General features: G+C 46.0%; 1 protein-coding gene across 1 annotated transcript in view; it reads right to left on the bottom strand.

The window, feature by feature from the left end:
* Positions 1 to 234: 234 nt before the first annotated feature.
* The window catches only part of chata (choline O-acetyltransferase a), a gene marked incomplete at both ends in the record, with an annotated part of 43,432 nt that continues 18,354 nt past the window's right edge, over positions 235 to 25,312 (bottom strand). Inside the window, 9 exons of the mRNA XM_084322064.1 lie at positions 235 to 780; positions 1,726 to 1,863; positions 4,630 to 4,692; positions 7,232 to 7,373; positions 8,548 to 8,670; positions 12,207 to 12,335; positions 20,198 to 20,298; positions 22,406 to 22,575; positions 24,599 to 24,776. Of these exons, the coding sequence (XP_084178190.1) occupies positions 235 to 780; positions 1,726 to 1,863; positions 4,630 to 4,692; positions 7,232 to 7,373; positions 8,548 to 8,670; positions 12,207 to 12,335; positions 20,198 to 20,298; positions 22,406 to 22,575; positions 24,599 to 24,776 (1,590 nt within the window). The remainder of the gene's footprint in view (positions 781 to 1,725; positions 1,864 to 4,629; positions 4,693 to 7,231; positions 7,374 to 8,547; positions 8,671 to 12,206; positions 12,336 to 20,197; positions 20,299 to 22,405; positions 22,576 to 24,598; positions 24,777 to 25,312) is intronic.

Below are 25,312 nucleotides of genomic sequence, written 5' to 3'. Positions count from 1 at the left end.
AATTTAGCCAAATCAGCAGCACGGCTGTGTGAGTGTGAGTCTTTCACCTTTTACATTATCTAGCTTTGGCATGGATTGATTGTTTAGAGATCGTTAGCATGGGTGGCTAACTAATGCAAATATATTGTAGTCTGCCCCGTTTGTTCTGACCAGGATTACGTTCCTTTCTGCTCCGGTGATGCGCAGCGAACAGGTCTACTGAACACATCACACTCGTTGTTAATAATTCTCTTCCTATGTCTCGCCGCTTCCGTTCTTCAGAACTCTGCAGGCGGCTCCTCGTGAAGAAGAAGACGTCTGGAGGGTCTGAGGCGCCTCCGGCACGATCCGCTCCGCCTCTTTCACCGGCACCTCCGGCGGTGGCGGCGGCGCTGGTCTCGGGTGGAGACCGCCGCTCGGGTCAGCAGCAGCGCCATCCCCGGGTCTCTCCTCCGGGTGCCAGTTCGTCTCCGTCTGCGTGTGTCTCTCCGACGTCCGGCCCCCCCCCCCCGTCCTCCTCCTCTGCTGCTGCTGGGCCGGACCGGGCCCCGAGGAGGAGGAGGAGGCGCTGGTGCCGGTGCTGCTGCTGGTGCTGGCGCTGCTACACCGGGAGCAGAGGTCCCTCATGTCCAGGAGCGCCCGCTCCGCCACGGCCACGAACTCCGCCGAGCGGGTCTCGGGGTTCTCGCGGAAGCTGGACACGCAGAAGACGATGTGGTCCGACTGGGGGTTGTAGCAGGCGCCGTAGCCGTTCGGCACCACCGGGCCGTAGCAGCAGAACATCTCGACGGTGGTCGGGACCTGGGGGGGAAATGTGCCATATTTATTAGTAACATAATTATAATATAACCGCTGAGGGCATACAGAGACCCTCATCACACTTTTGTTTACACTGTTTATTTCCTCTCATATTTTCATATTCATCAGAGTTAATTCTATTGTTTACAATGTTCATTTCCTCATTTTTATATTCAGATCTAATTTGATTAACTATATTTATGTCTTTCTACTATTACCCTGCCCATACCTCCCCTCCCCCCTCCCCCGTGCTGCTGTGACACCCCGCAAATTCCCCCAAGGGGGGATCAATAAAGGAATATCTCATCTTATCTTAAGTGGGGTTTAAAGGGTTAAAGTTCTTCACTCCGCATCTCACAGGAAACGGGACATTGGAAGGACATTTTGTCCTCTCAGGGTGGAATTGAATTATCTTTGAAATGAGAGACATCAGGGGCGGCCGGGTAGCGCAGCGGACTAAGCGTCTGTCTACCACCGCGGAGACACTGGTATCGAATCCGGCTGTCAGCGGTGCCTCCGGCTTGGGCCGGTCGTCCATACTGACACAATTGGCAGAGTCAGCGGGAGGGAAGCCGGTGGTGGGTGGTATACTGGTCGTTGTAAACAGCGACTCCTACAGGTCGGTCAGGGCGTCTGCACAGCGAGGAAGGGATCTGGGTGAGGTAGTGTGATCCTCCCACGCGTTACACTCACCCAATGAGAGTGCTCGCTGTCAGGTGAAAAAGAGGCTGCTGGCTGTCTCCTATGTATCGGAGGAAGCATGTGATAGACTTTAGGGCTCCCTAGACCGACCAGTGGGGGGCACATGCGCGCAACGACCAGGAAGGGGAGGAGGGGGGAATTGGCATAACGACAAAAAAAATTGGGATAGGGAGGAAAATACAAGAAAAATAGGAGGAGAAAAAAGAAATGAGAGACATTGAAGTTTTCAAAACGGGTGGAACCTACTTGACTTGTAGAGAGAATGAACTGGTTGCTGATGAGAAAGGCTTCATCTGTGAACATCTCCGGCTTCTCCCTCTGCAGCTCCAGTGCGATCGACCGCAGTCCCAGTAAGTGATTGTCTATGGCCATCCCAGTGATCGCCTGAGAAGGAGACACATAATTCATTTATTTTGTATAGCGCTTTAGGGATGGGACTTTCTACTGTAGCAAAAGTGCTATTCGAAAATCGCTGGTTCTTAAAGGGGAACTATCTTATAAATGGCCTTTTTGAGTGTTTAGCATTGTTTCCTAGCTATGTGAACTTATATTAATATGATCTATGTCTCAAAATTCTCATATTGGCGCATTCTTCCAATTCTCCTCTCACAATATTCACCCTCACTGAACTGAGTCATCTGAAAATGTGCCCTATATGTGATGTCATAAAGACACTGCTGCATGTTAATGTTCAGGCGGGGCCGGCCCGGCGCAGTGGTTTAGGAGCCCAGGCTCAAAACAGCTCGAGATCTTGAGGTAGAAAAATGCTGTTTTTGAGGACTTGATTAGAAATACAAAACAATGAATAAAAAAAAATATATATATTACAGAGGTGTTCCATAGACTCACAGGAATTGTGTAAAAGTGCCCAAATAGTGAAAGAAATAGTAAAATAGTTCCCCTTTAAGATTGAATATTCGAATATTTTTTTTTTTATTAAAAATATATAGTTATGGGCGCCCCAGTGGCGAACCACATAGCACGCTCAGCCGCGACACGGCCGACCCGGGTTCGACTCCCGAACCCGTCGTTATTTGCCAAATGTCTTCCCCCCACTCTGTCTCCCATTCCTCCTCTGTCTCTCCCTACTGGACTGCCCAGTAGAAATAAAGCTATAAAACGCCAAAAATAAATCTTTAAAAAAAATAAAAAATAAAAAATATATATATATATTTAGTTATTTTCTGTTTCAGTTTAAATTCAGTTAAAATGTTCAGTTTCAGTTAAATTCAGTTATTCTTTTTAATAGAATGGATCATTAAAAATCAAAGGGTATTGCACATAAATAGGCACTACTATCAACCGGTTTTAATAAACAAACAGAAACAGTAGCACGTGCATATTTTAGATCAATTAGGCTGTCTCTAAATATGAAAAGGAATGAAATAAGAATGGTTTGCTTAAAAAAAAATTATAATAATAATAATAATTAAAAAAAAATAATACTTTTATTTATTTATTTTCGATTTTTGATTTTCTGACATAAGAATCGAATGTAGATATGGGATCGAATATTCGAATTTTTTAATATTCGATCCCATCCCTGCTTTCAATGACCCAAAGTCGCTGACAACAGGCAAAAAAGAGAAGAAACATAGAAAGTTTAGAACCACAGGGAAACAGGGAACAATATGAATACACAAGAACATAGAACCAAGAGAAACAGACAGACAACAAAATACAGGAGCCAGTCGGGGAGGGGAGACAGTCGGGAGGTAAGTAAGTAAGGGAGGGGCAGGAGAGGAGAGAAGGTAGGGGGGGGGGGGGGGGAAAGGGGGGTGACAGGTTGGAGGAGGGTGGTTATGGGTGGGGAAGGTTGAATGCTCGGGAGAACAGGTGGGTTTTGAGACAGGATTTGAAGGTGGAGAGTGAGAGAGAGTCTCTGATGGTCTGAGGGAGGGAGGGTGTTCCAGAGTCGGGGTGCAGCGCGTGAGGAAAAGCCCGATCACCAAAACCTTTTGAGTTTGGATGACGGGACGACGAGGGAAGCAGTGGAAGAGGACCGGAGGGGCGGTAAGGGACAGTCAGTCAGCCAGTCTGTTGTTGTATTTTCCTTGGCCAGCATGAGTGTGTATATGGCAAACAGCTTTTATCCAAAGCGCTTTACAATTTGTTCCTCACATTATACCCGTTCACTCACACATTCACACACCGACGGCGGAGGCGACCATGCAAGGTGCCGACCTGCTCATCGGGAGCAGTTAGGGGTTAAGTGTCTTGCTCAAGGACACTTCGACACGCTGCTAGGGGAGGAGATGGGGGGCAACTTCTGATTACCAGATGACCGCTTTGCTTCCTGAGCCACTCCCCCCCCCCCCCCACCCCCACCCCCACCCAATTATTTTATAGCCTAAAATAATTGGATTACCATACGTAACAAATGACAGAGCTGTGATTCAATGTTGTTCCAGTTGGTTTGGTATTAGCATAATGCTAGGCAACAATGACACTGACTGAAAGGCCTTTCCTGCAATGGGAGGTCAGAGATATCTTAAAAGGTGCTGTAAGTGCTGTTGACTTGTTAAAATAAGTGGTCTACATGTTAAAATAAGTGGTCTACATGTTAAAATAAGTGGTCTACATGTTAAAATAAGTGGTCTACATGTTAAAATAATAGCTCTACATTCAGACAGCCATCATTGGTATAGAGTGTTTAGTCAGTAACATGGTCTAACAAAAATAAGAAATGAAAACTAGTTTTAAGCAAATGATATTTTGTTAGACCATATTATGTGCTTTAATTGGGTAACATAATCTGCCAGTGTGCCAGTGCAGTAAGCAAATTTGGCTTGGCAAGATTTCTTGAAATAAGTACAAATATCTACAGTATAGGGTTCTCTTTCCTGATTGGATAAAGTGTGTGTGGGGGGGGGGGGGGGGGGGGGTGCGGGAGGGGTAGTATTTTGTGGTGTCTGTAATAATATAATTTAATATTAAATTAAAAAAAAATTGTATATTCTGGATTTATTATCATTTGTATTATTTCTGATTGTCTTGTCGTTATTGTCGTTATTATTATTGTTGAAGTACTGTCCTGTGGTGTCTTGTGTTATTATTCCGTTATTGTATTGTGCTTTGTTGTGAAGTGAAAAAAGTGAAATAAAAAGAAAATTTGATAAAAAGATAAGTCTCTTCACGAGATGATCTTACCTGGACTGTGTACCCGGTCTGTGCAGCGATGGCACCCCGTAACTTCTCCATCTTCTCCGTGTCCTGCGGAGGTGGACAGAGATTCAACGTTTGTGTCACGATAACCCTCCATTTGCAGTAACTGACACGTACTTTAATAGACACAGTGCTTTAATAAAAAAAAACACTATACTGTACTTATGTACAATTTCAAGCTACTTGTACTTAACATGAGTGTTTTCATTTTAGGGAACTTTATTTTTTTTACTCCACTACATTTCAAAATAGATATTGTACTTTTTTACTCCACTACATTTATCTGAACCCGTCAGTTACTAGTTAGTTTGAAGAGAAGGATTTTGCATAGAAAACATGGTCAGAGCAGCATAACTGGACCACATACCACTTTAACACAACCTTTAATCAGAGCAGCATAACTGGACCACATACCACTTTAACATAACCTTTAATCAGAGCAGCATAACTGGACCACATACCACTTTAACACAACCTTTAATCAGAGCAGCATAACTGGACCACATACCACTTTAACACAACCTGTAATCAGAGCAGCATAACTGGACCACATACCACTTTAACACAACCTGTAATCAGAGCAGCATAACTGGACCACATACCACTTTAACACAACCTTTAACAGAGCAGCATAACTGGACCATACCACTTTAACATAACCTTTAATCAGAGCAGCATAACTGGACCACATACCACTTTAACACAACCTGTAATCAGAGCAGCATAACTGGACCACATACCACTTTAACATAACCTGTAATCAGAGCAGCATAACTGGACCACATACCACTTTAACATAACCTGTAATCAGAGCAGCATAACTGGACCACATACCACTTTAATATAACCTTTAATCAGAGCAGCATAACTGGACCACATACCACTTTAACATAACCTTTAATCAGAGCAGCATAACTGGACCACATACCACTTTAACATAACCTTTAATCAGAGCAGCATAACTGGACCACATACCACTTTAACACGACCTTTAATCAGAGCAGCATAACTGGACCACATACCACTTTAACACAACCTTTAATCAGAGCAGCATAACTGAACCACGTACCACTTTAACACAACCTTTAATCAGAGCACCATAACTGGACCACACACCACTTTAACACAACCTTTAATCAGAGCAGCATAACTGGACCACATACCACTTTAACACAACCTTTAATCAGAGCAGCATAACTGGACCACATACCACTTTAACACAACCTTTAATCAGAGCAGCATAACTGGACCACATACCACTTTAACACAACCTTTAATCAGAGCAGCATAACTGGACCACATACCACTTTAACATAACCTTTAATCAGAGCAGCATAACTGGACCACATACCACTTTAACATAACCTGTAATCAGAGCAGCATAACTGGACCACATACCACTTTAACACAACCTTTAATCAGAGCAGCATTACTGGACCACGTACCACTTTAACATAACCTTTAATCAGAGCAGCATAACTGGACCACATACCACTTTAACATAACCTGTAATCAGAGCAGCATAACTGGACCACATACCACTTTAACATAACCTGTAATCAGAGCAGCATAACTGGACCACATACCACTTTAACATAACCTTTAATCAGAGCAGCATAACTGGACCACATACCACTTTAACACAACCTTTAATCAGAGCAGCATTACTGGACCACGTACCACTTTAACCCTTTCACTGCCACACGACAGAAGGTTAACCCTTTACTATCACACAACCGACGGTCGTTAACCTTCTGCGTATTGTCGCAGTGAGAGGGTTAACCGTTTGGTAGTGCGGCAGTGAAAGGGTTAACACACCCTTTAATCAGAGCAGCATAACTGGGCCACATTTAACATCATTTTTTAGAGGTCAATGGATCGAGGATTGAATGCTCCCGAGCTCTGGAATACACAAACGTCATGTAGAATGTGTACTTTTACTTTAGAAACTTGTGTACTTCCTCCACCACATTAAAAACCAGTCCGGCTGAAACGCAAGTGTGCTAGTGTTAACGGATGGTACCGTGAAGCACAGTCACAAAGGACTTCAGAGGTTGTGAAGCGACTGGGGCGAGTAGCGGTGCTGTGGGTTAAACTCACTCTCACCCTCAAAAGACACATAGACACGTTACAAAGCAGGGAGTTCACTTCCTGGTATAGCGGTCTGTTCTGTTGCCCGCGGCGCGGGAGACCACGGGTTCGAAACTCCGTCGGGGCATCGAAGTTTAAGGTGACGATGTCACAACCGTTACACTAGTATCTTAAAAAACAAATCATCTAGGTGGTGTAGTGGGCAAGGCGCTCGCCACCAACGCAGGAGACGCTGGGTCCGAGCCCAGCTATCGGCGTTGCTACCAGCTTGGCTGGTCGTTCATACTAACACAATTGGCAGTGTTAGAGGGTGGGAGAAGCTGGCGGGGTGGGTCCGGGTCGTTGTAAACAGAATCAGAGAAACGCTGAACACAAGTTGGTTACCTAAAATGTTGACGCGACCAAGAAGGGGATTGGGAATTGGCATAACGAGAAAAATGGAGGCAAAAGGAGGGGGAAAAAGATTAAATTTTTTTTTAAATTAAAATCATCTTACACTCATGCTCGACTTCCCGTCGGTCATCGCTTTGACGAACGCCAGGGCTTCGGGCGTGGCGGAGCGGATGTTGTCCACGCGGCCCTCCTGGAAGCGGCGGATGGAAGCGCTCTCATAGGTCGACACCGGCCTCCCGTGACACCTAGAGGGCAGAGGTCGAGAACAGTCACGTGGCCGCCGGGCAAACCAGGGGTGTAAAGCACCTGAGTAATTGTACTTTGTTACAATACTTAAGTACTGTTTTGGGGGGATTTGTACTTTACTCTAGTATTATTATTAGGTTTGTATACTTGTACTTTTACTCAATTACATTTCAGAGAAAAAAAAACATACTTTTTACTCCTTACATTTAAAATGCAGACCTACAAAGTACAAATCTCGCAGGTCCAACCATTTTAATTAGTATGTTTGTTTCTCTGGCTGAACTAACGTTAACGCTATTAATCCTGCGGCCGCGGTTTATTTAAAAACAGCCAATCAAATCCCCATCAATGGAAAATGAACCCGCCCATACCCATGCTGATTGATCCTTGTGCAAGACTAGAAAGCGGGGATCTTTGATTACACACCTGCTATCAGAAGAATACAGTCAGAAAAAAAGTTTTTACTTTTACTTTTTAGTACTTAAGTACATTTAAAAGTAGAACACTTTTTGAATTTTACTCAAGTGTGTTTTAGCCAGATACTCTGACTTTTACTTGAGTAAGATATTGAGACGTTACCCATACTTTCACTTAAAGGAAAACTCCAACATTTCGAGGAAATTAGCTTACCGTCTTCTCCAGAGAGAGACAAGAAGATAAACACCAGTTTCCTCTCTGTGTGCGTTCAGTAGAAAGCTATCTGGCTGCACGTTATAGCCTAGCTTAGCACAATGAATGGAAGCGGACATGACCGGCGGGTAGCCTAGCCATTGTCCAACTAACACTTCTTCCCCGAAGGCTACCCGGTCATGTCCACTTCCATTCATTGTGCTAAGCTAGGCTATAACGTGCAGCCAGATAGCTTTCTACTGAACGCACACAGAGAGGAGACTGGTCTCTATCTTCTTGTCTCTCTCTCTCTGGAGAAGACGGTAAGCTAATTTCCCAAAATGTTGGAGTTTTCCTTTAAGTATAATTTCTGGCTACATTTTACACCCCTGCTACAAACCCTTGTGTCTTGTGGTTGAAATAAAGCGTACTGAACCATGTCCTGCTGTACCTGTAGTAAGAACCATGTCCTGCTTTACCTGTAGTAGGGTTAGGGTTAGGGTACCTGTAGTAGGGTTAGGGTTACCTGTAGTACTTAAGGTTACCTGTAGTACTTAAGGTTACCTGTAGTAGGCCAGCTGCAGGGCGACCTGGATGTACGCGTCGGGGCTCATCCTCTGTTTCTTGATGAACTCTTTGCCGTATTCATAGAATTTGTGGACGTTCATGTCTAGATTTCTCACCAACCTGAACACATGAGAACAAGATGGCCACCGTCAGCTCAAAGCATCGCAAATGGACGGCATTTATAGAACAGCTTTTATCCAAACTGCTTTACAACTTATTATGCCACACATTCACCCGTTCACTCACACATTCAACCAGGGGCGTCGTTCTGGTATGGCAAGGTGTGGCACTCGCCATACCTTGGCAAATAATTTTTTTTTATTTTTATTTTTTTATAATTAAAATGTTTTTTATGTTGATTTGGAATTTGAATGTCAACATTATGAACGAAGCTTCGAACTATTCGGTACAGCCCTAGCATGTTTTGATATTGTCAATTATCTCACTTTAGGTGACTTTTACTATAGGTGACTAACTCAAATATGCCACAAAGAAATTGGAAAATGGACATACAGATGTTTTTTAATCAAAGGGCAGCAGAGACAAGTGATACAGGGACACAGGTAAGGTCTTACAATGGCTCAGTGATTATAACAGTGCAGTTCAGCATTCAGTAACCCATACTTTTTGTGAACGTGTTTTTCATACTACATTCTGTTGAACACACACCTCAAAACCGTACCTAAGGAAAATTGGCTCAATTGCAAGAAAAATAATAGACAGTTATGATATTACATTTTGCATAATTTGTATGCAAAATATTGTGGTTCCCTGCTTTAGTCTGTTGACACATTTCTATACTAAAAATGCTTGTGTAGTCCTGTGTCATAAATGTCATATAAGTGAATTGTATAGAAACAACTCACCAAAAGTGACTATTGCGCAACTGATTTGACAAAAAAAATCCACCAAGGGGGGGAAACCCCCCACCCTCCCTAATTGCCATACCTTGGCTTTTACTGAAACGACGCCACTGATTCGATCTAATGTTGGTGTGAGGGTTCGCCTGTCCCTGGGACCTTCTCCTCTCCTCAACAGCCCCCACCCTTGCATAGACTTTCCTCTCCTCCTCACCAGCCCCCACCCTTGCATAGACTTTCCTCTCCTCCTCACCAGCCCCCACCTTTGGACAGACTTTTAATCCTGGCCTTTGTGTTGTCTCCCATGTGTTATCTTTAGTCTTGTTCCCTTGTTAATTGTTTTATTTGTCCCTTGTATGGTGGTTGTTTACTCTGTCTTGTTCAGTCTTTTCTTGTGTGGTTAGTTTTGTTTGTTTCCCTGTTTAATTCCCCAGAGTGTTTGGTCTTGTGTTTCTCCCCATGTGCCTCGTTGGTAATTAATTCCTGTGTCCCATGTCTTAATTAGTCTGTCTATATATGCTGTGTGTTTCCTGTCCTCCATTGTCGGTTCATTATTGGAGTTCATTGTTGGAGATCCCTGTTTTTTTTTTTTTTTTTTTTATATCTTTTTCCCCCTCCATTTTCCTCCGATTTTCTCCCATCCCAATGTTAGTCGTATGCCAATTCCCAGTCCCTTCCTGGTCGCTGCGCACTTACCCCCCACAGTCAGATCATCTGGGAGAGTGGAGGCTACCACGTGCTTCCTCCGACACACGTCCAGCCAATCACCGCTTCTTTTCACCTGGCAGCGCGGATTCTCATCGAGAGGGCGTAGCGTGTGGGAGGACCACACTATCCCCCTCAAGTCCTATCCGTGCTGAGCAGGCGCCCCGACCGAACTGTAGGAGTCGCTGTTTACAACGACCCGGACCCACCCCGCCAGCTTCTCCCACCCTCTAATACTGCCAATTATATTAGTGCAGACGGCCAGCCAAGCTGGTGACAACCCCGGAGCTGTGAGCTGGATTCGAACAGGCGAATCCAGCTCACAGCTCCGGGGCTGGTGACGAACGCAATCTCCGCTCGGCCACCTAACCGCCGGAGATCCCTGTTTTAATGTTTCCTGAGTATCCTGTCCTTGCTGTTACCCTCGTCCTTGCGCTGTCATTCGTTCCTTGTCTCCCTATTTCAGTAAGCCTAGTTTTTCAGTTTGTATTGTCATCTTTGTTTTCGTTTTTACAGTCTCGTTTTATTAGTGTTTATTTTGTAGATTAGTTGTGCCTTCCCCTACCAGCTCTGCTGTGGTTCCTCTGTTTGTTTTTGTACCTGCTCTCATTTATGAGATTCCTTGTTTTGGTTGCTACCCTTTTTGAAGTAAAGACAATTTTTACACTTCACCCCTGGCTCCACGTCTCGTTCCACTTGTCTGCCTGTTCTCTCCTCGTTCTGTTCCGCGATTGGGTCCTCAGACAACACTATCCATAACAGTCGGGTCCCTAAATTGGCCCTTAGTTATCGAAACGCAGAGAACCCTCGATCTATGATATGATATTTTCATTTATAATGAAATCGGCCCGGGGCACAGCCCGGGGGGAAAAAGAATACGAATAAATGGACAGGACAAAGAAAACAGGGAACCAGGCAGACGGACATAAGAACACCTCAGACACACAACACAACAGCAAAGTAACTCAGTGATCATCGGGAGAGAAAAGGTGGGTTTTAAGCGAGGTCTTGAATGTCTGTACGGTGTTGTGCAGACTTGATGTTGAGGGGGAGCTTATTCCACAGTGTCGGCGTCATCACTGCAAAGGCCCGGAAACCCTTTGTCACCAGTTTGGCCCACGGGGACCCTCAGACACAGTGGGTCATTTGATCTGGAGACCTGGATCTTCTAGCCTAATCATTGCTGTGGAAATCCAGCCTGGTAAATCTCCTCTTCTCCCCTCCTCATAGTACAATTAGGGGGGTTAAGTGTTTTGCTCAAGGACACTTCTTCGACACGTCGCCGGGAGGAGCCGGAATCTAACCAGGAACCGTTCCAATTACCAGACGACTGCTGCTCTACCTCCCAAGCCACTGCCTTCCTTCCTTCCTTCCCTTCTCCCTTCCTTCCTTCCTTCCTTCCTTCCTTCCTTCCTTCCTTCCTTCCTTCCTTCCTTCCTTCCTTCCTTCCTTCCTTCCTTCCTTCCTTCCTTCCTTCCTTCCTTCCTTCCTTCCTTCCTTCCTTCCTTCCTTCCTTCCTTCCTTCCTTCCTTGCTTCCGTTCTTCCGTTCTTCCCTCCTTCCTACTTTCTTTCCCTTCCTTCCTTCCTTCCTTCCTTCCTTCCTTCCTTCCTTCCTTCCTTCCTTCCTTCCTTCCTTCCTTCCTTCCTTCCTTCCTTCCTTCCTTCCTTCCTTCCTTCCTTCCTTCCTTCCTTCCTTCCTTCCTTCCTTCCTTCCTTCCTTCCTTCCTTCCCTCCCTCCCTCCTTCCTTCCTTCCTTCCTTCCTTCCTTCCTTCCTTCCTTCCTTCCTTCCTTCCTTCCTTCCTTCCTTCCTTCCTTCCTTCCTTCCTTCCTTCCTTCCTTCCTTCCTTCCTTCCTTCCTTCCTTCCTTCCTTCCTTCCTTCCCTCCTTCCTTCCATCCTTCCATCCTTCCATCCTTGCTTAACCGTCTGTAGTGTGATAGTAAAGGGTTAACCCTTATGTAGTGTAGTAGTGAAAGGGTTAAGTGCTTGTTTTATCTCTCGTCAGGAGCCCGGATGCGTAGTGGGCCCCCGTGACCCCCGTGGACCCCGTGACCCCGTGACCCCGTGACCCCGTGACCCCCGGTACCTACCTCTCTGCTTTCTCTGCGGAGGTGGCCAGCAGCCGGTGCACCTCTGGGGGGCACTTCCAGCGCAGCCTGTGTGGGGCGGGGAGCTCACTGATGCTGTCCGCTCTCACCAGCTTCGAGGGGCTGCCCACCCTGGAGGCCAACACACACACAGAGACACGTTGATCCATCGATTGATTGATTGAAAACCTTATTAACTAGGGATGCTCGATATTGGCTTTTTTGCCGATACCGATATACCGATATTGTCCAACTCTTAATTTCCGATACCGATATCAACCGATATCAACCGATACCGATATATGCAGGGTTTCCCCCCCAAAAAACGGAATAATTTCAGGTAATTAACATTACATATCTCTTGTTGTGGAATTAACACAACATTATGCATACTTTTGACAATAAATAAAATCAGAATTTGTTCTTACTTGCTTGCCTGGTTAAATAAAGGTTATAGAAATGTAAAAAAAATTAAAACATTTTAAATTTTAAATTTAAAACCGATACCGATATTTTCCGATATCACATTTTAATGCCGATATCGGCCGATAATATCGGTAGGCCGATAATATCGGACATCCCTATTATTAACCCTTTCATGCCACGCGACAGCCGGTTATAACCCTTTCACTGTGACAATACAGAAGGTTAGCCCTTGGCAGTGAGAGGGTTAACAGATTGCAGAATGGGTACAATAATACAGTACGGCTCAATACACACAATTGTTAAGGGGATGCAGACCAGAGAAAGACTTTCGTCTTGCTTACATCAATTCATTCATCAATTCATAATGTCATTATTTAATCTATTCTACAATTTTATTGCACTGCACTATTGCACTATTTTACTCTGTCTATTTTTATCTTACTCTTTTTATCATTGTCTATTTAAAAGTGAATCAAACCATAAACAAGGCGGCCTGTTGGGATGTTAGATCCTAATGTGAAAAACTGTGATTTTATACATCTGCACTTTATGTGCTCATTTTATGCCCGTCTTTTTTCTGTTGTGAAGCACTTTGAGCTGCAGTTTCTGTATGAAAGGTGCTATACAAATACAGTTTATTATTATTATTATTATGCTCCCTGACATGGCAACGTCATGGCAACGAGAGAGGCGGGACAACCAGAGGCCAGACCGCCGTCTGCCCTCATCGTGTGGATGTGAACGGGAGATGAGATGACGAGAGACCTATTGTTGTCACCCATGTTCTCTGTTCATATCTGATGTCAATTTAGGCAAAATCCTCTCACTATGATAACGGCTCTTTGATGTTTTAGGAGGTGGGGCTAGCAATTTGCCTATATGGTTGGATCACTGATTGGGCCTTTAAATGGAAGAAAGGAAGGAAGGAAGGAAGGAAGGAAGGAAGGAAGGAAGGAAGGAAGGAAGGAAGGAAGGAAGGAAGGAAGGAAGGAAGGAAGGAAGGAAGGAAGGAAGGAAGGAAGGAAGGAAGGAAGGAAGGAAGGAAGGAAGGAAGGAAGGAAGGAAGGAAGGAAGGAGGGAGGGAGGGAGGGAGGGAAGGAAGGAAGGAAGGAAGGAATGAAGGAAGGAAGGAAGGAGGGAGGGAGGGAAGGAAGGAAGGAAGGAAGGAAGGAAGGAAGGAAGGAAGGAAGGAAGGAAGGAAGGAAGGAAGGAAGGAAGGAAGGAAGGAAGGAAGGAAGGAAGGAAGGAAGGAAGGAAGGAAGGAAGGAAGGAAGGAAGGAGGAAGGATGGAAGGAGGCCAAATTCCCCTCGAATTGAACGTTTTGTCAGTATTCTGAACTAAACCATCACTCTTTTATTTGAGATAAATAGTTTGTGATAAAATGTAAAGAGTCCGAGGTCTGTACCAGGCCAGGTCACTATGATAACGGCTCATTGACCTGTTGACCTCTGTTTAGCCAAGCGGGGAAGAGGTCTTAAGCCACACATCCATATTTCATGGCACGGTTACACACCAACACGTGCAGCATGCAGGCCGCTGCGCTGAAAGGTCAAAAGGTCAGTCGCTGAGGTTTCAGCGCACAGTCGGTGGTTATACAATCGACGGTTATAGCGATTGTGTACTACGGATACCCGAGAGTTATGGCCACAGCACTGAGGAAGCTAATGCATGTTATCTGTAGATACTATATCTATATCTGTACATATCTGTAGATACTATATATATATATCTGTACATATCCCTTACCTACTCTTACTAGTTACGCTGCTGGCCAGTATGACTTAGTTACTACCATAGTGTCTTTATACCTGTAGCACTGTACATATTAATATTACAACTCTGTACATACATGTGATAAGCACTATTACCCAGTAGTACTCATTTATATATTTTATACTCAGTTCAATCACCTGTACACAGCCCTATGTTCCTACAGCCCTATGTTCCTACAGCCCTATGTTCCTACAGCCCTATGTTCTCACATCCCTATGTTCCTACAGCCCTATGTTCCTACAGCCCTATGTTCCTACAGCCCTATGTTCCTACAGCCCTATGTTCCCACAGCCCTATGTTCCTACAGCCCTATGTTCCTACAGCCCTATGTTCCCACATCCCTATGTTCCCACAGCCCTATGTTCCCACATCCCTATGTTCCTACAGCCCTATGTTCCTACAGCCCTATGTTCCCTCAGCCCTATGTTCCTACAGCCCTATGTTCCCTCAGCCCTATGTTCCTACAGCCCTATGTTCCTACAGCCCTATGTTCCTACAGCCCTATGTTCCCACAGCCCTATGTTCCTACAGCCCTATGTTCCTACAGCCCTATGTTCCTACAGCCCTATGTTCCCACATCCCTATGTTCCTACAGCCCTATGTTCCTACAGCCCTATGTTCCTACAGCCCTATGTTCCTACAGCCCTATGTTCCCACATCCCTATGTTCCCACAGCCCTATGTTCCCACATCCCTATGTTCCTACAGCCCTATGTTCCTACAGCCCTATGTTCCCTCAGCCCTATGTTCCTACAGCCCTATGTTCCCTCAGCCCTATGTTCCTACAGCCCTATGTTCCTACAGCCCTATGTTCCTACAGCCCTATGTTCCTACAGCCCTATGTTCCCACAGCCCTATGTTCCCACATCCCTATGTTCCTACAGCCCTATGTTCCTACAGCCCTATGTTCCCTCAGCCCTATGTTCCTACAGCCCTATGTTCCCTCAGCCCTATGTTCCTACAGCCCTATGTTCCTACAGCCCTATGTTCCCACAGCCCTATGTTCCTACAGCCCTATGTTCCCTCAGCCCTATGTTCCTACAGCCCTATGTTCCCTCAGCCCTATGTTCCTACAGCCCAATGTTCCTACAGCCCTATGTTCCCACATCCCTATGTTCCTACAGCCCTATGTTCCCACATCCCTATGTTCCTCAGCCCTATGTTCCCACAGCCCTATGTTCCCTCAGCCCTATTTTCCTACAGCCCTATGTTCCTACAGCCCTATGTTCCCTCAGCCCTATTTTCCTACAGCCCTATGTTCCTACAGCCCTATGTTCCTACAGCCCTATGTTCCCTCAGCCCTATGTTCCCACAGCCCTATGTTCCTACAGCCCTATGTTCCCTCAGCCCTATGTTCCAACAGCCCTATGTTCCCTCAGCCCTATGTTCCTACAGCCCTATGTTCCCTCAGCCCTATGTTCCCACAGCCCTATGTTCCTACAGCCCTATGTTCCCTCAGCCCTATGTTCCTACAGCCCTATGTTCCCACAGCCCTATGTTCCTACAGCCCTATGTTCCTACAGCCCTATGTTCCCACATCCCTATGTTCTCACAGCCCTATGTTCCTACAGCCCTATGTTCCTACAGCCCTATGTTCCTACAGCCCTATGTTCCTACAGCCCTATGTTCATACAGCCCTATGTTCCCACAGCCCTATGTTCCTACAGCCCTATGTTCCCACAGCCCTATGTTCCTACAGCCCTATGTTCCTACAGCCCTATGTTCCCTCAGCCCTATGTTCCTACAGCCCTATGTTCCCACATCCCTATGTTCCTACAGCCCTATGTTCCCTCAGCCCTATGTTCCCTCAGCCCTATGTTCCTACAGCCCTATGTTCCCTCAGCCCTATGTTCCTACAGCCCTATGTTCCTACAGCCCCATGTTCCTACAGCCCTATGTTCCTACAGCCCTATGTTCCCACAGCCCTATGTTCCTACAGCCCTATGTTCCTACAGCCCTATGTTCCCACAGCCCTATGTTCCCTCAGCCCTATGTTCCTACAGCCCTATGTTCCTACAGCCCTATGTTCCTACAGCCCTATGTTCCTACAGCCCTATGTTCCCTCAGCCCTATGTTCCCACAGCCCTATGTTCCTACTAGGGATGTCCGATATTATCGGCCGACCGATATTATCGGCCGATATCGGCAGTAAAATGTGATATCGGAAAATATCGGTATCGGTTTAAAAACAAAAAAAAACAATAACAATATTTGTTATATATATATCCAGTGAAATTATTAGTTACCTGAAATTATTCAGTTTTTTGGACGGGGAAACCCTGCATATATCGGTATCGGTTGATATCGGTTGATATCGGTATCGGAAATTAAGAGTTGGACAATATCGGAATATCGGTATCGGTAAAAAAGCCAATATCGAGCATCCCTAGTTCCTACAGCCCTATGTTCCTACAGCCCTATGTTCCTACAGCCCTATGTTCCCTCAGCCCTATGTTCCTACAGCCCTATGTTCCTACAGCCCTATGTTCCCACAGCCCTATGTTCCTCTAGCCCTATGTTCCTACAGCCCTATGTTCCTACAGCCCTATGTTCCCACAGCCCTATGTTCCCACAGCCCTATGTTCCCTCAGCCCTATGTTCCCTCCGCCCTATGTTCCCACAGCCCTATGTTCCCTCATCCCTTTGTTCCCTCCGCCCTATGTTCCCACATCCCTATGTTCCTACAGCCCTATGTTCCCACAACCCTATGTTCCTACAGCCCTATGTTCCCACAACCCTATGTTCCTACAGCCCTATGTTCCCTCAGCCCTATGTTCCCACAGCCCTATGTTCTTACAGCCCTATGTTCCTACAGCCCTATGTTCCCTCAGCCCTATGTTCCTACAGCCCTATGTTCCCTCAGCCCTATGTTCCCACAGCCCTATGTTCCCTCAGCCCTATGTTCCCACAGCCCTATGTTCCTACAGCCCTATGTTCCTACAGCCCTATGTTCCTACAGCCCTATTTTCCTACAGCCCTATGTTCCTACAGCCCTATGTTCCTACAGCCCTATGTTCCCTCATCCCTATGTTCATACAGCCCTATGTTCCTACAGCCCTATGTTCCCTCATCCCTATGTTCATACAGCCCTATGTTCCTACAGCCCTATGTTCCCACAGCCCTATGTTCCTACAGCCCTATGTTCCCTCAGCCCTATGTTCCTACAGCCCTATGTTCCCACAGCCCTATGTTCCCTCAGCCCTATGTTCCTACATCCCTATGTTCTCACATCCCTATGTTCCTACAGCCCTATGTTCCTACAGCCCTATGTTCCCACAGCCCTATGTTCCCACAGCCCTATGTTCCTACAGCCCTATGTTCCTACAGCCCTATGTTCCTACAGCCCTATGTTCCCACAGCCCTATGTTCCCACAGCCCTATGTTCCAACAGCCCTATGTTCCTACAGCCCTATGTTCCCACAGCCCTATGTTCCCTCAGCCCTATGTTCCTACAGCCCTATGTTCCTACAGCCCTATGTTCCCACAGCCCTATGTTCCCTCAGCCCTATGTTCCCACAGCCCTATGTTCCCACAGCCCTATGTTCCCACAGCCCTATGTTCCCACAGCCCTATGTTCCTACAGCCCTATGTTCCTACAGCCCTATGTTCCTACAGCCCTATGTTCCCACAGCCCTATGTTCCAACAGCCCTATGTTCCTACAGCCCTATGTTCCCACAGCCCTATGTTCCAACAGCCCTATGTTCCTACAGCCCTATGTTCCCACAGTCCTATGTTCCCTCAGCCCTATGTTCCCACAGCCCTATGTTCCTACAGCCCTATGTTCCTACAGCCCTATGTTCCCACATCCCTATGTTCCTACAGCCCTATGTTCCTACAGCCCTATGTTCCTACAGCCCTATGTTCCTACAGCCCTATGTTCCCTCAGCCCTATGTTCCTACAGCCCTATGTTCCTACAGCCCTATGTTCCCTCAGCCCTATGTTCCTACAGCCCTATGTTCCCTCAGCCCTATGCTCCTACAGCCCTATGTTCCTACAGCCCTATGTTCCCTCAGCCCTATGTTCCTACAGCCCTATGTTCCTACAGCCCTATGTTCCCACAGCCCTATGTTCCCTCAGCCCTATGTTCCTACAGCCCTATGTTCCCTCAGCCCTATGTTCCTACAGCCCTATGTTCCCACAGCCCTATGTTCCCACAGCCCTATGTTCCCTCAGCCCTATGTTCCTACAGCCCTATGTTCCCTCAGCCCTATGTTCCTACAGCCCTATGTTCCTACAGCCCTATGTTCCCTCAGCCCTATGTTCCTACAGCCCTATGTTCCCACAGCCCTATGTTCCCTCAGCCCTATGTTCCCTCAGCCCTATGTTCCTACAGCCCTATGTTCCTACAGCCCTATGTTCCCACAGACCTATGTTCTTTTTAAGTCCGATGACGTCAACATTTAGTTTACCACGAAACGAAACCTATGAAGTGTGCCGCACGTTCACGCGCACAATACACGCTTACCTAGGATTTGACTTGATTCAACAACAACAACAAAGCAGGGGCAATGGCAAGCCGAAAACGCTCGCAAGTGTTGCTACACTTTACAAAGCTAGATGCAGACAACGCTCTCTGCAATATTATATATTATATACAGTATATATTAACAAATTGTTGAAATTTGGATTTTTTTTAATTTTTTTTACAACTGAGGTAGGTAGATTACATTTTTAGAGACTAAAGTACCGAAAAAAGGTACCGTTGGGTACCGGTACCGATTCACAGGTACCGGTATCGGTTCAACTTCAACTTCAAACTTCAAATTACTTTATTTTCCTTTCGGAACTTCATTTGTGCAGCGGTTAAAAGACAAACATACAGTCACAATACATAGACACTCACCACTATAAAAATGTGGAGCAGTTCTATTATGCTGTTCAAATGTGAAAGGTACCCAACCCTAGTAGTAATCCTATTGTTTTATGTTCAAAAGCACACAAAAAAGAAAGCCTGAGATTATTTTGGCTTTGGTCATCACTTACATGTATTTGAGCAGGTATTTACATGTATTTGAACAGGTACTTACATGTATTTAAGCAGGTATTTACATGTATTTGAGCAGGTATTTACATGTGAGCAGGTACTTACATGTATTTGAGCAGGTATTTATATGTATTTGAGCAGGTATTTACGTATATTTGAGCAGGTACCTACATGTATTTGAGCAGGTACTTACATGTATTTGAGCAGGTACTTACATGTATTTGAGCAAGTACTTACATGTATTTTAGCAGGTACTTACATGTATTTGAGCAGGTACCTACATGTGTTTGAGCAGGTACTTACATGTATTTGAGCAGGTACTTACATGTATTTGAGCAGGTACTTACATGTATTTGAGCAGGTACTTACATGTATTTGAGCAGGTACTTACATGTATTTGAGCAGGTACCTACATGTATTTGAGCAGGTACTTACATGTATTTGAGCAGGTACTTACATGTATTTGAGCAGGTACTTACATGTATTTGAGCAGGTACTTACATGTATTTGAGCAGGTACTTACATGTATTTGAGCAGGTACTTACATGTATTTGAGCAGGTACTTACATGTATTTGAGCAGGTACCTACATGTATTTGAGCAGGTACTTACATGTATTTGAGCAGGTACTTACATGTATTTGAGCAGGTACTTACATGTATTTGAGCAGGTACTTACATGTATTTGAGCAGGTACCTACATGTATTTGAGCAGGTACTTACATGTATTTGAGCAGGTACTTACATGTATTTGAGCAGGTACCTACATGTATTTGAGCAGGTATTTACATGTATTTGAGCAGGTACTTACATGTATTTGAGCAGGTACTCCGTGCACTGCACCAGGACAATGCCCTCGAAGGCTGAGTGTTCACACACCACGCCGCAGCAGCCGTCCGATCCTATGACAAACTGAGACACAGACACACGCCAGCTTCAGCAGGACTATCGGAAGCAAGGGTCCTATAAAGGGAGGAAGGGTCACAGCGTCACTGTGTAGCGCGCAAGAAACGCACGTTGATCAGCCCTCTCCTCGTTTAGGACCCGTCATTTAAACAGGTTATTACTTCGGATGTTAGAATCACCTGCAATGTGTTGCTTTGTTAACTAGCTGATTGATTGATTGATTGATTGATTGATTGATTGATTGATTGATTGAAAAGTTTATTAACAGATTGCAGAATGGGTACAGTACAGTACAGCTCAATACACACAATTGTTAAGGGGATGCAGACCAGAGAAAGACTTTCGTCTTGTTTACATCAGGGTCCCCCATTTTCAAAATGTTTGACATTTATGACATACACGACATACAGATATACAGATATATATGACATTTATGGCATACATGAGATATACAGTACTGTTACATTTGTGACATACAAGATATGCAAATATACAGTATTGTTAAACAGATCCTAACAGTAAATATATACATACAAGGGGGAGGGAACTGTACATTAGGAGGGGGTGGGCGCCAGGTGGGGGCCAGTTTCGAATTGCAGCCTCCCGTAGGTGCTCTTTGAGAGCGGTTTTGAAGGTGGGTAGTGATTAAAAAAAAAAATTACGGCTGTGCTAAACGTTTGACATATTGGTTGATGTATATTTCCTCAGATAGCTGGTATATTTAGAATTTTAACACAGGCTTCAATAAAACTAGCACCAAAGTCTGGTACCAAGCGGAGCTGGTATCCTGAGGTGATGACCCTTCCTTCTTTTATAGTTTATAGTTTAAGAGGTCACAACAACGTCTCTGGATGGTGAAATTAGAGTAATTAAAATCACACCGTAAATTCTTAATCAAAACATCAAAGTTCACACAGTAATGACATTTCAGAGGCTCTGGGGTCGCTCTCCAAAGGGGGGTCGCTCCTATGCTCCTTCAGAATGGTCTGCTAATCAAAAGGCTTCATTTGGACGAGGATTAGCTGACTGACTACAACCTGTGGTATTATGTTGTCTGCCCTGTTCTAAAGGTCCCTTTCTCTTTGCTTACCATCAATCTATCCATTCTTCCTTCCTTCCCTCCTTCCTTCCTTCCTTCCTTCACTCCTTCCTTCCTTCCTTCCTTCCTTCCTTCTTTCCTTCCCTCCTTCCTCTGTTCCCTCCCTCCGTCCTTCCTGTCCTCCTTCCTTCCTTCCCTCCTTCTTTCCTTTGTTCCCTCCCTCCTTCCCTCATTCCTTCCTTCCTTCCTTCCTTCCCTCCCTCTTTCCTTCGTTCTTCTCCCTCCTTCCCTCCCTCCTTCCTTCCTTTCCTCCTTCCTTCCTTCCCTCCTTCCTTCTTTCCTTCCTTCGCTCCCTCCTTCCTTCCCTCCTTCCTTCCTTCTTTCCTTCCCTCCCTCCCTCCCTCCGTCCCTCCCTCCCTCCCTCTTTCCTCCTTCCTTCCTTCCTTCCTTCCTTCCTTCCTTCCTTCCTTCCTTCCTTCCTTCCTTCCTTCCTTCCTTCCTTCCTTCCTTCCTTCCTTCCTTCCTTCCTTCCTTTCTTCCTTCCTTCCTTCCTCCTTCCTTCCTTCCTTCCCTCCTTCGTTCCCTCCCTCCTTCCTTCCTTCCTTCCTTCCTTCCTTCCTTCTTTCCTTCCTTCCTTCCTTCCTTCCTTCCTTCCTTCCTTCCTTCCTTCCTTCCTTCCTTCCTTCCTTCCTTCCTTCCTTCCTTCCTTCCTTCCTTCCTTCCTTCCTTCCTTCCTTCCTTCCTTCCTTCCTTCCTTCCTTCCCTCCTTCGTTCCCTCCCTCCTTCCTTCCTTCCTTCCTTCCTTCCTTCCTTCCTTCCTTCCTTCCTTCCTTCCTTCCTTCCTTCCTTCCTTCCTTCCTTCCTTCCTTCCTTCCTTCCTTCCTTCCTTCCTTCCTTCCTTCCTTCCTTCCTTCCTTCCTTCCTCCCTTCCTCCCTTCCCTCTTCCTACTTTCCTTGCTACCAGGCCTCTCTCACCTGCATGGGCATGTCCTACCAGGCCTCTCTCACCTGCATGGGCATGTCCTACCAGGCCTCTCTCACCTGCATGGGCTTGTCCTACCAGGCCTCGCTCACCTGCATGGGCTTGTCGTACCAGCGGTTGCCCGCGTTCTTGGCCGGCCCGCCCCCGTGTAACATCAGCATGGCCCTGGAGGTGTCGGTCAGGCTGGCCCCGCTGCAGTCGTCCAGACACACCAGGCACAGACACCTCTCGATCATGTCCAGGGAGTCTCTGTTGGTCGACTCTGAAAATTATCAAACATTGTAGTGAATTAAATGTAATCGGTTTTTTCTGCTTCTCCCAGACTTGAGTTCTTCTCAAGCAGGGGTTTCAGATGATGTGTGGCTCAGAACACCGTCACCAACGTGTGAAAATAAAACCAAAGAAGATCAGAACACGGTGTGTGAGACACTATGGTTCTTTGTTCAAGTTTTCTTTTTGGTTCACCGTTGGCGTGAGGGCTGGGTAGGAACTGCATGCTTCCCAACGAGGGGGCGTGTCGAACATTCAGCTCACGCACCTGAGAGTGGTTGGCATTTAGCTCGTCGGGGGAGACTACAAATACTGCCGACTGCCTTCCACTCATTGCCAGGTCGTCTCTGTATCCTACCATCAACCGCCGCGCTCCTGGTGAGACATCGTCTTCGCTCTCTATAATCCCACGAGAGGATTTCCTATGTTCTCACTGGGAGACGTCGTGCCATCCGTTGCTACCATCTACCGCCGTGTCTCTACTGCCTCCAACTCTCTCTCCGTGGGCCTCGTTCCTGGTGTGAGACGTCGTCATCGCTCTCAATGTTTCCACGGGAGGATGCCTATGTTTCTCACTCCTTTTTCGTGGACCCCTGTGTGCTGTGTTGCCCGTCGACAAGTGTTCTGGTGAGTCTCAACAGGACCAGACTCAGAACTTTCTTTTCATTCATGGACTCTAGACGATTCACCTGTGTATTTTGAGTTCTCCCTTAAAGGGACAGTGCCGCGCTTTTTTGGTTGTGTATAAATTATGCCCTTGTTTTGGCTAACTCTGATTACCTGTCTGTGTCGTGCAATTGGGGTCGCATTACAATCCCTAACAGTTGGTTTTCTAAGAATTTCTGGGATAGATATAGATTCTATTAGTAAAATACACGCCAGTTAGGCTACAGTCTCTCACTTGCACCATGTGTATACATATTCTTTTTCTCATACTTTTATATTTCATATTTTATTTTATTGCCTATATTTATGTCTTTCTGCTATTACCCTGCCCATACCTGTACCTCCCCTCCCGCTTCACCACTGCTATGATGCCCGAATTTCAAGGGGATCAATAAAGGAATATCTTATCTTATCTTATCTTATCACATGCTGGTTGGGCCACATTGGTATCCATTAGGCCTCTATACTGATGTTCAGTTCAGCCCAGCTTCCTGCTCCACGCCAGGGCTTGAAATGTACCGCTAGCCTCCTTCCTTTGGTCCTTCCTTCCTTCCTTCCTTCCTTCCTTCCTTCCTTCCTTCCTTCCTTCCTTCCTTCCTTCCTTCCTTCCTTCCTTCCTCCTTCCTTCCTTCCTTCTTCCTTCCTTCCTTCCTTCCTTCCTTCCTTCCTTCCTTCCTTCCTTCCTTCCTTCCTTCCTTCCTTCCTTCCTTCCTCCCCCTCCCTCCTCCTTCCTTCCCTACTTCCTTCCCTACTTCCTTCCCTCCTTCCTTCCTTCCTTTCCTTCCTTACCTACTTCCGTCCTCCCTCCCTCCTCCTTCCTTCCTTCCTTCCTTCCTTCCTTCCTTCCTTCCTTACCTACTTCCTCCCTCCCTCCTCCTTCCTTCCTTCCTTCCTTCCTTCCTTCCTTCCTTCCTTCCTTCCTTCCTTCCTTCCTTCCTTCCTTCCTTCCTTCCTTCCTTCCTTCCTTCCTTCCTTCCTTCCTTCCTCCTTCCTTCCTTCCTTCCTTCCTTCCTTCCTTCCTTCCTTCCTTCCTTCCTTTCTACCTCCTCCTCCCTCCCTCCCTCCTTCCCTTCCTTCCTTCCTTCCTTCCTTCCTTCCTTCCTTCCTTCTCATCCTCCTTCCTTCCTTCCTTCCTTCCTTCCTTCCTTCCTTCCTTCCTTCCTTCCTTCCTTCCTTCCTCCCCCCCCCTCCTTCCTTCCCTACTTCCTTCCCTCCTTCCTTCCCTCCCTTCCCTCCCTTCCCTCCTTCCTTTCTTCCTTTCTTCCTTTCTTCCTTCCCTACTTCCTTCCTCCCTTCCTTCCTTCCTTCCCCTCCGCGGCCAGTAGGTGAGAGAGGAGCTTCCCGCCCACCTTTCATGAGCGCCCGGCGAGACTCCGCCCACTCCGTCCGCCCGTCCGCTGTCAGCAGGCCGATGGCGGGAAGCCGCTCCTCCTTGCTGTCGGCCATCTTGGCGACCTTCTGCAGCTGGGTCAGCAGGTCTCGCTCGCTCAGCCGGCGGAAGTTGATCACCACGTCCAGCACGAAGAACTAGATCGATTGAACATTTTATTTAACAGATTGCAGAATGGGTACAATACAGTACGGCTCAATACACACAATTGTTTAGGGCTGACCCCTATTAATCGATTAGTCGACTAATCGGTCGAAAGGGGCCGTAGTCGACTGGCCAACCTCTTAGTCGAATATAATTTAAAAAATTTAAATTAAAATTATAATATATATATATATTTTTTTTTAATAGGCCTAGAAGCGTGGCTAACGTTAATGGCACACATACCAGGGAGGCTAACTGCCTAAGAAAACAGGCACAGAGGCACTGAAAGAGGATTTCACCATCTAATGAACACACTAGACTAGACAAATATCAAGATGTATCCATCAGTGGACCAATTGCATGCTTTTGCAGAGGACAAGAAGCCTTCAGTCGACTCCTTCAGACATTAAGCACCCCCACAGCCCAAATGGAATGATAACAAAAATTAAAAAAAACTAAAAAAAATATTAAAAATATTATATATATATATATTTTTTTTTTTTTTAAGTCGACCAATAGTCGACTAATG

This window comes from Notolepis coatsorum, assembly GCF_963971535.1.
Source record: "Notolepis coatsorum genome assembly, chromosome: 9".
In the NCBI taxonomy this organism is placed as follows: domain Eukaryota; kingdom Metazoa; phylum Chordata; class Actinopteri; order Aulopiformes; family Paralepididae; genus Notolepis; species Notolepis coatsorum.
Note: the sequence above shows the minus strand (reverse complement) of the source record. Positions and strands in the feature narration are given on the sequence as shown.